Source organism: Andrena cerasifolii, chromosome 10, assembly GCF_050908995.1.
Source record: "Andrena cerasifolii isolate SP2316 chromosome 10, iyAndCera1_principal, whole genome shotgun sequence".
NCBI classification, from domain to species: Eukaryota; Metazoa; Arthropoda; class Insecta; order Hymenoptera; family Andrenidae; genus Andrena; species Andrena cerasifolii.
Genome location: NC_135127.1, coordinates 9,107,741 through 9,119,796, shown reverse-complemented (window position 1 = coordinate 9,119,796; position 12,056 = coordinate 9,107,741). Strand labels below are relative to the sequence as shown.

Sequence of the window (12,056 nt, the reverse complement as noted above, 5' to 3'; positions counted from 1 at the left end):
GTTTTCGATACCTCGTCCGCCAATGGTACCTATCTGCGGACAATTGAAGTTTCGGTGCATTTGAAAGCTCTATTACGTAGCTGTGTCGTCGCGACAGCGATGCTGCGGCCGTGAAAGAAATGGAAGGCTGCTGTATTGTTCCCTGCTATCGTTTACATCCGTTCTAATCTAGCCTGATATGTGATGTAACCGATTAGTGTTACATCGAAGAGTTCCGCCCCCCCTTCCACTGGAGCTTGCCTGTCTTAAATTCAGACTTAATGAGGAATAACTACTGTCGTTTGAAATTGATCTTATCGATTTCGTGTCGCTATTAACCTGAATATTGCACAGGTCACTCGTACATACGCTTCCATTTTTAAACTCGGGCGCTCCATCAACGCCTCGCCGAATTTCTCGTCGACTGCCTTCCAATTTTCCACGTAAAAATTTATCAGTCGATTATCGGGTCACCTCTTTTCTCCTCGCGACGAATGGAATATTGGGAGCTCGCGAATATGCTTTAATTAAGGGAACTTTGATCGAAGGAATCCAAGCTGCATTTGTAATTGCGCTTGCTTCTTTCCTTTATTCTTGATTCTTTGCCTCGACGACGTTACAGAGAAAATCCTCCTTTAATGGCATCGGCGATGTAACTTCCTGGAACTTCAGCAGCATTTTATCAAGAGATTTCAAGCAGAAACGTTTAAATGCCTTCTTTAAAACTCCCGTCCAATGCTGATCATTAATTCCTCGATCGTTTCACAGTTTCCCCGCAAAACATCGTGCCAAAAATCAATCACTTTCTTCTCTGAGCGCACGGTAGCGATAGAAAGTGGGCTTTGTAGTAGAATCTGCGATATCTGCGCCGTTCAAGCCGAACAAAGCCGCGTCTGCTCAATAATTGATACGAACTACTGCGAGGACGCCTCGAAAAGATCCCAAGCGTGAAGGCCCGCTATATTTCATCCTAGACCCGATTTAATTCTCACAAATGGCCTCGAACAAGTGCAAGCACGTTAAAGAAAACAAAATCTGCAATTGCATCAAGTACTCATCTCAATTTCAAGGAAAAACATTCACCTATATACGCACAGTGGCGGTCGAAAGAAAATTTAAATCCTTTAAAATCGCATAACTTTTTTAGAATCGGTCCAAAGACTTCAGTTTTTGTTTAGAAGCTAGAAGGATTAGTTTGTTAAATGCCGTGTTTCGTCGTTTTGAAAAAAAATGCAATTGGTCGGAATAGCGAAAATAATAGTAATCGCGAAATTCCTGAAATCAGCGATTTTCAACCTTATTCTGCGATCTTTAAACGTTTGTAGCTCAGAGCAACGTTGACCGATTTTGATGAAACTTTCAGCATGTGTACAACTCACTTAACTCTACAAACGGGATTTTTGAATTTTCATTACAGGCTCAGAAAAAAAGTTCAAGAAACGACCTTTACTATTTTTATCGCTATTCCGACCAATTGCATTTTTTTTCAAACCGACAAAACACGCCATTTAGAAAACTAATCCTTCTAGCTTTTAAAAAAAAAGACTTAAGTCGTTTGGGTAAATCCTAAAAGAGTTATGCGATTTTAAAGTATGCAAACTTTCTTTCGTCCACCGCTGCACTTAAACTCGCTACGATCACACGAACCGGTACGAATTCCTAAGTAATTAATTCCCAAGGAAGCAACCTCCGAATGCAGATAAATATGATATACGAATATACGCGTCGCAGCCGAGAAATCTGCTCGTCAAGTGAGAAAGACCAGGCGCGAGGCTGCCCTCGCTGTAACGCGAATTCCCTCGGCTTCTTTCACGGGGAAGAGCCGGTGGAAATTGCTGGAGCATCCAGGAAATCCTCTCGCGCTCGTCCCGCGGCCCCCCTTTCGCGACAACGTCTTCGCGTTAAATCGTCGAGTTATTAAAAAATGTGGTCCGCGGGCCGCGGCGCCACCGCCGACGCCGCCGCGGCTCGCTTTTGTGCCATTAAATTCATAAGGTTTAATTAAAAACTCGTTTTCATATCGCGCACGGGTAACGCGGCGGCCGTTTACGACGGTATGCAGGACCATGCTCAAGGCATTCCTGCGTGGTCCAATTCCGCCGATGAAAAAAGGCCCTCTGAAAGCCGCGGCGCGGTGAAAGAACGCGGAGGCAAATGCCGCATCGCGACGAATTACTTGGCCGAGCCGGCCGACAACGACATGGCCGGGAACGCGGCCAGATTTTTAATTCGTCGATCGAAATGCATCGGGGGGGGGGGGGTGCGTGTAAAACCAGCCCTCCACCCCTCCGCTGCGAAAGCTGCTCGCCAACGCCGATATCGATTTATCGGCCCGGGCCGCTGCGTCGCCGCGGCGTTACCGGTAATACGCGTTCGATTTCGTGCGTGGCTATTACGGAATTTGTTGTATCGGATACTTGGCACGGATTCCGCCACGCGACGTTGATAAATGGTGGGGCACGGCTGCCTCGCGCCGTGTCTACACGCGATACAAATGATTCCGTGACGCGAGTTTACAGCGAGGTGCTTGTACTTGATGGTAGTTGATGATCGGATTCCTTTGCTTCTGATAGAATCTGGCGGAAAGAGCAGGATTCGGGGATAATGAAATCCACTGGATGGGAACCAGCGTGTTTTCTATGCGAACGTTGCACACGGGGGGGGGGGGGGGAATAATGCGCCAGGCGTCGTTATCGAACGTTTATTTATACAAATCTTTAATAAGATTACACGGTTTCGCTGTTAACGATGAGCATGTAATTATGTATAAAACACACGGGCAGGGGAATCCTTAATAAAACAGCCATGGATCGAGCATCGTCCTACGTGATTACCTTTCACTTTGTTTGAGCATTGGCACGTGCTTCGATCCGTACGTGGTAACAGTAGCCGCGCGTAATAATCACGATATTCGATGGATTTCTATGAATCTGTACACCGCTGTATGTATATCGTTGGGATTCTAAGCAACCGAGTCGGCCGTGCACTAGTTCCTACCCTTTTCATCTGCGTTCTGATAAAATTCCCTTCGTGGAATCTTCATCAGTTCGTTTCGCGTGGATCTTTTTCACCGGAGAGATTAGCGAATCCTAGACAGGCGGTTTCGTTGCTCGTCCAAGAGCAACGACGCTTCACCCATGATTTTTGCGCTGGTCCGTACCAAGAATAGCAATTGGTATTCATCCGTGACAGTGAGGGGTGCCCTTGTCCTAACCAGGGCGTGAAGAACGTTGGCCCTTTCCAGGTCGAGCCATCTTTGAAGGGTGACCTCCCTGTCGCGGGGACCACCGAGGGTCACGTCTGCTGGACCCCACAGGGAAAATTCCAGCACGGATTTCACCTGAAGCAGACATTTTTATTCAGTTTCTGTACCCCTTTGTTCAAGTGCACCCTATCGTTCTATATTAAGGGGGGCCCCACACTGAAGCCATTAACAAAAGACAAAGTTAGGGACTTTTTATTCGTATAAATGAAAATATAGAGCTTGGACTTTTTATATAGTTTTAAAGCAACATTTATTTTGCTAGACAAAATTTCTTTTATGAAAAATTGTATAAAACAGCTTTCCAGACTGCAAAAAAAATAGCCAACACTCCTGGGAATGACTGGATCACCTGAGAAGGAAATAGCAAAGGGATATATAAACTGGAATATTTTATCTCCCACCTAGCGTAGGATTTTTTCAAAATTCGAATTATTTTGAAAATTATAGCAGTTTGAAGATTTGATTTTAATTTTTTACATAAAAATGTGCACTGAAATGCTTGTAAAAATTAAATAATTGAAATATCAAAAAATTCTACGCCAGGTGGAAGATAACTTATTTCATTTTACATGTATATCTTTTTTATATTTTCTTCTCAGATTATCCAGTCATTCCAGGAGCGTGGGCCAGTTTTTTGCACTCCTCCGGGAAGCCATTTTATCCACCGCCATTTGGAACAATTTTTCATATAAAAAAAAAAAATTGTCTAGCAAAATAAAGCCTGCTTTAAAACTATTTAAAAAATCCAACCCCTATATTTTCATTTATACGAACAAAAAATCCCTAAATTTGTCTTTTGTTAGCTTCAAGCTGGGGTCCCCCATTTTCCCTCAGTCTAACGATTGCGACTCTTCACGGGAAGCTGAAGAATTCTGAAAAATTGTCCGCGAATCAGTCAGATCTCTCTTACCTGAGACAGGGTGACTGCTTTCTCCCTCATGAGTAGTTCCTGTATCAGCGGCAGCTTATTCGTTAAATTCAATTGCTGAAGCGCTACTAGCGCGCACTGGCACAAAGAAACCCTCTCCTCGCCGCGTTCCTCGTTCGTGTCTACGTTCAATCTGCGAAAAATCGTCGGGCAATGAGCGAGGCAACTGGCAGGGAGCACGGTGCAGGATTCTCGGACGCGTTTACCGACCCCTGAAGAAGGTAGAGCTTGTAGCAGGCTTCCTTGTCCTCCCTGCAGAGCACCAGGTTGCTGAGGTTCCTCGCGGACTCCTCGATCCCTCGTGCCTGGAGGCTCTTCAAAGCAGTGACGAACTGAAGGAGCACGAACGAGGCTTCTCGAACTATCCCCTCGTCGTGAATGTCTCGGACCGTTCCGCCAAACGACTGTATCGTGTTCACTTGCAAACGGGGCAGCACGGACACGGTCGCTGCAAGTGAAAACGTCATCTCTTTCTTTCCTTTTTTTCTCGTCGGAAAGTGCTTTCGATCGATCACTGTAAGTAACGAATGCGCCGATACTCTCGCGGGTGCATTAACTGGAATGTAGAGCGGAGGGGATTTCGCGACACCAGCACGCGAATGAATAGTGAATAACAGTAAAAGGCAGATTAGTATATACGAGTATGTGGCCCATAGCTGTCGCGACAGCTATTAGCTTCCATAAGCGCGCTATTAATGGCTCTCTATTTACCGAATAGAGTGCTCTAATTTTCAACGGGCCATACGAATACCCCGTTGAATCTTTAGCAGGCATACGGGCTTTAAAATTCACCAGCATTTCGGGCGCGGCGTAATATCCGCGGATTATAAAGTTTAAAAGCGCTCCCCCGTGTTTCGTTAAACTCGATTAAGCGGAGCACTGTAATTAGGGCAGCTAATAAGACGAGGTTCTTCGAAGTGGTGCCCAAGAACTTGAAGAAATCTGTCCCACGATCTCTCTCACTTAATAAAAAAAAAAATAAACTACCGTAACGATGATGGAGGCACTGTATGGAGTACCGATTTACCAGTTTCGAAGCTTTGTCAGATAAGTGGCCCTCGTGAACGATAGGAGCATGACAGTGAAGTACCTTCTAGCTGCTTGTTCCCCGACAGGCACGCCTTGTCAGTAATTTCCCTCGGCACGCTGTCTATGAACTCGATTATAGGTGCCAAATAAAATTCCTTCCTCGACACGTGTGCGGCCAGATCGAAGGAGACGCACAAGGTGACGTTCAGCTCGTTCCACGTCGCCGAATAAAATATTCTTCTACCGACACTGGTCGCCGTATTGGTATCGAGGCCGAAGTGGCTCAGGCGGGGATTCGTATTTTTCAACGCCCGCAGCCCCGCCGGCACTTGGGGCGTTTGGTTCAGCTGGAACAGATGAAACGAGAAATGGCTTTTCCGCGGTCGGAACTTCGGCGTTGCAGTTTAACGAGCGTTATCGAATCGCGGTACACGAAGATAACCGAGTTACTGGACTGTTGCCGCAAAGTTACAAATCGTTTCCCGCTTCATTTCTCTGGACAAAAGAGGACGAGGTGTACCTGCTCGAGGAACTGGGCGAGAGCCTCGTGATTCGCGACCACCACGGCGCCATAATTGTCCTCGAGGCTTCGATGAACTATACTGCGGCCTCTGCGCTGCCTCAATCGGCTTATCCTCAATTCGTCGTCCTTGCTCTTCCAGTCCTGGTCCTCCTCGGGGCCCTGCGTTTCAAAAAACTCCGTCAGAAATTCCACGCCGTCCACCGAACTACCCCCGGAGCGAAATTCTTCCTAAGCCTCTTTATTAAACAAGAAAAGTCGCCGAACTTCTGCCCGAGCAATAAGCTGCCGCGAATACCGCGGGATAATAAAATCGCTGCGAAGCGCATCCCCTCTGACCGCCCGCGCGGAAACTCGTTTAACAGAAGCGTGCAAATATTTTATCAGCTCCCGTATACTGTAAATTCTCGCCGCGATCGATTGCTCCCGGTGTTTTGATAGCATCGGGTCAACCGTAAAGTTCGTGTCACTTCGCGGTGAACTCGGGGGTGAAATTCTCAACCCTATTACGATTTAGTAACTCCCGTTTACCACTCTTCGATTATACTTCCCACTGTGCAGCTAATCCGTGCTAGCGAGAATTTCGAAGCTGCTTGAATCGGGCTTGTCGAACCGATGCAACTCGGAGCTTCCAAGCACTTTTCGGTTAGGCGAGCTAGATCTACGGAAACGATGCGATGGGAACACACAAATTGCTACTCGTATCTCGGCCGATTTTCCCCGGCGGAGCAGTATTTTATGGAACCGTCGACACCGTCACGTCCACGGCGAAGGAATACCCGAGGAATCGTACCTCATCGCCGGTGTAAAAACCGTACGGGGCGTAAAGTTCGCTCTCGGTCTCGCTGCCGCAATATGGTAGCGAGGTCGATCTGACGAACGTCTGATGATGAAATTTGAATTCCGCAGCGAGCTCCATCGCGTTGCTGTCGGATTTCCTCTTGCAGGTGACATGGGATCCGCTCCCGTGTCGGAGCTCGAGATTCGAGTCGCACTCCGGCGAGCTGGAAAGGCACTCGTAAACATGACTGTCGTTAGACGTCTGGAAAAGTCGAGGGAAACCACAGCGGGGTATTAGTGATCAGCTGGCGGCGACAATGCTCGCGCGATTACGTTCGTACGGAAGCGAAATCGCTTTCTCCGTACGGTTTTGGTGGAAATTCGTTTGGGAGAGAGGTGGTCGTCGCTTTCGACTCGTAGACTCTGCGCGGAACTGCGGAGCGCTTCGTTTAAGACAACTAGTATATAAAAAAATCAGCTACTTCCTCGCGCTGCAAATATCCATCTAGCGGGAACACAAATCTTTTGAAATATCGTTAGCAGTCTTCGCCGCGATCCGTAGGCGATATCTTCCGGCATTTCCGACGGTACCTCGATCCCAAAGCCATTTCACGAAAGGAGATATACAGGGCGTTGAAGCGAAGGCGTTCGAGAATTTATTTCCACCCGTATCGGCGGAATGAAAGTTCATCAAACTCAGGCTGCACTGGTGCTTAAGTATTATACACCAAGTGCTTCTTCGATAGAAACAAATTTGAAATAAAAGGGAACATCTTTCTCGAGTTAAGCACCCACTGAGTGCAGGCTGATTAGACATCCGACGGTCATCTAATCATAAGTGTAAGAACTCCCGAGGATAGAGGAATGGGGTGGTTCGCTTCCCTTGTTGCCCGCTAAATTTTCAAACACTTTTTTTCCAACGGCCTGTACACTCGCCCGCGGGTCATAAAAATCGTTAAAAGCCCATTAATAGTAGCATTACCAGAGAATCGGAGGTGGGTGGCGCAGTAACCGCGACGGCCTCGTAATCCTGATTAAGGGCCTGGCTGGAGGAGCCGTGTTTCTTGAGGATCGGCTGCGAGGTCGCCTGGTCCCTCATGCTGGCGGTTCTTTGGGGTTTCGAGGGTGCCAGCGAGCTGCGCACCTCACCTGTAACATCCTCCGCTGCTGCAGGCACGTCCGCCATCGTCAAGCGCCACGGGTTAGTACCACAAGACACAAGGCATGTCACAAAACAGGCTAGCTACCGTAACTAGCGTGCTAGGAGGACGATATTCACGCTCCACTAATATACTATAGACCGCGGCTAGCACTTCCATACGTACCTACGCAGAGCGGGGTGTTCTTGCGAGGGGGAGGAAGCGACGACGGGGTAAATCATTCCATCGACTCGCGTGTCTCGCGGCCCTGCGACGATTATCGCGCGGATCCAACGAATCGTCCAAACTAATTGACACCGTGAAGTCGAGGGTGGGATGGAGAGGATAATTTAGCGTTAATTCCACGGGGGTGGTCAGGAATCGGACAGCTTTTGGAGGCCATTTCCACAGAGTTTACAGGCGTGACGATCGACCTGTTAACTAGGTCATCGTGGAACAGAAACATCTCTGAACGCGATAGTATATTTGCACGTTTTTATTATTAAACTTTGGCAAAGAGTTTATCCTTCTTCCCTAGTTAACAGGTCAAGCGTACATGATCGGCGTGTCTGGGTGTCGTGCGGAGAGATTGCAGCGAGTAAGAAGACGCCTATTTTTAGAGACAGCTGAAGTGCGTCGGGGAAGAATCCCTTTATCTATTCAACCCTTTAGCCAAGAGGAATCTGTCGTGTATTTTTGTAATTAAAATAGGTAGCACAGGTCTAACTGATACAGCAACGTTTGATTAAAGCTAGGTAATCGATCAAGCAGAGAATTTGTAAGCGATTGGAGGCACGCGGAGTATCCTAATCCCCCACGAAAGTAATTGCACGGCTAAAGGGTTGAATAGAGTTCTATAAATTCCGAGGGAAACACGTCGAATTAAGTGCTGTTCGGGGTTGCTGCGCGATCATCGGGAATCCTGGAATTGGCAGGCATTCGTTATCAGGGCTAGACTAAAGGGGGAGCACGATGCTAATATGCAATCAATACATGCGGCGTTAGTTGCACCCAGGGCGGTTAAGGAAACCTTGCGCAACGACGGTGCACGCTCGGACGTGCTACCAGCGGCGTTTACTATTTACAGCAGACTAGATACAGGAGAGGAGCACCCTCGCTACCCTAGCTGTCGAGCAAAGCAAAATCGATTCCTTGCCCGAAGGGAAAGAAAGGCGTTGGATATAGGTGGCCGTTGAATCTGGCCTCTCGCGAATGGTGAAACTGGTCAGTGGGAAATTCGAAAGTGAGACAGGGAGGACGATTATGACGATGGAGGGTAGAGGAAGATACAATGAATCCCTTGGTAGCCTGTGAACGCAAGTGTTGACCGGTGCATGCGGTTAACGATGAAGCGGACCAATCCAATGACAATTACCAAGGGGATCGATCACGTTTCCTTTCTCGCCTCGTCGTTTCACGTCGTCGAGGCCTCCGTTCCGTTCGTCGATGGAGGAGCACGCGCGAAGCTCCCGCCGTAGTTTGCGATAGACAGACGAGACTCCGCGAGGATCAGTGCGCGACGGGTGCAACGAACAGATTGTGTGTCCAAGAAAATAAGGCTCTCTGGTGTATTTTTTTTCAGGCAACAAACGTTTATTTCAGACACAGAAATTCGAGGTTACAGCATCTTGATCGTTTCGTTTCTATTTACAAACGGGGTGGGCCGGCTGGTATCAGCTGGCTTCGCAATCGGCCCTTATCGTTTCGTTCGGCCAGCCATTCTCAGACTTTTCGATCGCACTCCTCGCCTCTTCAGAGGCAGACTCGACGAGACAACGGTGAAATTTCTGTATCGAAAATACTATCGTATCGCGATTGCGAGGCGACCGCGAGCGGCGTCGACTCCCGTCTCGCTCCGCGGTGCACAGTTAACATTGCAATAAGATGATATCACAGGAGATCGTGAACCTCGGAAGCGCATAATATCTCTATAAGGTAGTTAGTCGAAAGAGCGGAGTATAGTCTTCGGAAACATTAGTCGTGGGGTACAAAAAACGCGTATGGCATACAGACGGAGCAGAGGATCAAAGAAACAGACGGAAAGTACATATCGTAGCGTTCGCTGTGTCGCGGTTCCAGCCTGGATATCTCGCAATATTTCCTCGACAAACCTTCCATCGAGACCTTCCTGCTCGTTAATCGAAGCGCGAGAGAACGAACGGTAGCATTTAAAACGAGAGAGAGAGGGAAAGAAGTAATATTGAGAGGAAAAAAAATAAAAATAAAATAAAAGAGACGCCAAATTGGCGACGGGCGCGCGTCGACTCGGCGAAACGAGGAACGAAGAAGAAGAACGAGAGACCGTGGAGGGGTGAGAGTTAACCACCGTTATCCAGCGTTACAGGATTATTCCCGGTTCGGACGTACACTCGCAAGAAAGTATGTAATTCGTAAGGAAGCAGCTGGCGCGAGGATTCGTGTGAGTATGGCTGTTACAACATCGAGACTTGCCGGTGGTTTCATTAGTTACATTGTATGGGCCTGAACTTACCCAGGTTCGCGTAAATCGAGTCGGACGTCGTGGCTGGCTGCCAGGACGAGGACGACGACGAGGAGGACGACGATGTCGAGGACGTGGACGAGGACGACGACGGCGATTTGGATGACGACTTGTCGCTTCTCGGAGGCAGTTGCTTGGTCTCTACCCGTGGCGGCGGTGGTCTGACCGGTTTGCTGGCTGGATCCAGCCTCGACCAATCCTCCAGGGACTGGTTCCTCGGCGGTGGTGGTGGTTTTCCGGGTCTCACTGAAACAACATCGAATAATGTAGCCACGTTAGGATCCCTGTAGTTTTAACGCGCCGCTTCTGTTAATTAAGCGGCCAGACGGGTCGAGAGCGTTGGTGGTCCACGCGCGAATATTAATCGTTGCCCCCAAAGAGAGCGTGGGCGAGGTGGGGCAGCGGCAGTATTATCTGCGGTGCGGATTGTTAATTAGAGAGAGGGTATTAGAATCGAAAAGCGGATGCCTGCGCGGACCAAGCGCAGAGAAAGCCAGGATATATCGCGGGAGTCTATGAAATCGAAGACTAAGGAGACACCGACGGTCTGCTGCGCCCGCAATCTCCCTTGTAAGCCACCGTTTGGCCAGTGATCGAGTAGCAAAAAGGAGGCTCACCGGCAGCGTGTGATGCAGCGGACAACGGCGATCGAGTTGCTCTCCCAGCGTCGTTTCTGGGCCCGCAGGAATCAGGTTGATCTTCGCTTATCCTGCTGATCCGATCGTTGCCCACCACCTCGACGGCAGCGCCGTCCAGCTCGAGGGGGTGGATGATCTCCAGGCGCGGCTTGGGCTGCGGCGTCGACGGGATCTCGTCGATCCTCCCGTTAGACGCGTGCCCGCTGACCATGTCCACGTCCTTCCTCGAGCCCATCCTCAGGAATCTCTTCAAAGAGAAACGCGATCTGCCTCTCTTCTTCTCTTCCCTCACCTCCTGGCCACTCGTCAGGCTGTCCTGCGACAGGGATATCGTCCTTCTCGATGCAGGATCCGAGGATTGCGCGCTGGTGGGGTCGGGCAGGTCCGAGACAGCCTTGCGGAACTTCGGGCTGCAAGACGAGGCCCTTTCTCGCTTCTCCTTCTCTCTGACCACCGGCGAGTCGGACTTGAAGTTCGCCCCAGGATTCCTGGCGAACAGGGAGGCACTCGGGGCCAATTCTTCCACGGAATCGGCCGCCGGTGGCTTCGGCGCCATTCTTCTCTTGCTCGGCGATCGTATCGACTCGGTCGTCGTGCACTGCGCGTCCAGCGCTACTTCCTCCAGGCTCTCGTTATCTCCGCCGTCTGCGGTTTGACTTCTGGCCACGCTCAAAGGAGCTGCAGCCTTTGCCTTGACTCCCGGGCAAGCTTTCGACGTCCCGAGCTCCTGCACCGGTGATCTCGCGGCGGCTCCGAATTCCTGGCAGCCGGACTTTGCGGGATTCTGAGCCGGCGACATCTGATACTCCTGCTGGTCCCTATCTCTCGAAGCACTCTGACCCGTGGCTGCAGCTTCGAGCTCCTCGGACTTGTCTTTGGTGGCCGGCCGAGGCGGGCTCGCCTGCTCTTGCGGCTGGGGACCTGAGAATTAGTCGCGACCGTGAACGTTGATAATTGGACGGCGTTATACGCCGGCTCGTTTCGACTAATTACAGGGCTGGCTTAGCCAGGTCTCGCGATCTCCTTATGTCTAATTACAGTATCTCATAGGAGCACGCGGAGTTTCTAAACCGGGTGTCGCTTAATCGTCGAATTAACATGGCCCTGAGTATAATCGAGAACTTGGACCGGGCACTCTGTACTACTCTAGGTGATCAGGATAAACAACGCGGCCCTGTTATCGCCGGTAGTTGAAGGGGAATCGTGAGTTTGCACGTGGTGCGGCCACCAGTTCTCCGAGGACCGTGCTACCTAGGGGGGACCCGCTAACGACTTGGC

The 12,056-nt window shown here is 49.6% G+C and overlaps 1 protein-coding gene across 5 annotated transcripts in view; it reads right to left on the bottom strand.

Annotated features, from left to right (window-relative positions):
* Window positions 1-2,663: 2,663 nt before the first annotated feature.
* LOC143373614 (uncharacterized) overlaps window positions 2,664-12,056 on the bottom strand; it is a 60,232-nt gene continuing 50,839 nt past the window's right edge. For 3 of the 5 annotated variants that reach the window (XM_076821006.1, XM_076821005.1, XM_076821010.1), the window contains 9 exons: window positions 10,758-11,699; window positions 10,132-10,386; window positions 7,484-7,668; window positions 6,515-6,763; window positions 5,722-5,883; window positions 5,263-5,548; window positions 4,383-4,686; window positions 4,155-4,305; window positions 2,664-3,319 (listed from right to left, as the gene is read on the bottom strand). In XM_076821006.1, coding sequence (XP_076677121.1) covers window positions 3,059-3,319; window positions 4,155-4,305; window positions 4,383-4,686; window positions 5,263-5,548; window positions 5,722-5,883; window positions 6,515-6,763; window positions 7,484-7,668; window positions 10,132-10,386; window positions 10,758-11,699 — 2,795 coding nt within the window. In that variant the 3' untranslated portion in view covers window positions 2,664-3,058. The remainder of the gene's footprint in view (window positions 3,320-4,154; window positions 4,306-4,382; window positions 4,687-5,262; window positions 5,549-5,721; window positions 5,884-6,514; window positions 6,764-7,483; window positions 7,669-10,131; window positions 10,387-10,757; window positions 11,700-12,056) is intronic. The other 2 variants (XM_076821008.1, XM_076821009.1) reach the window with 2 other exon arrangements.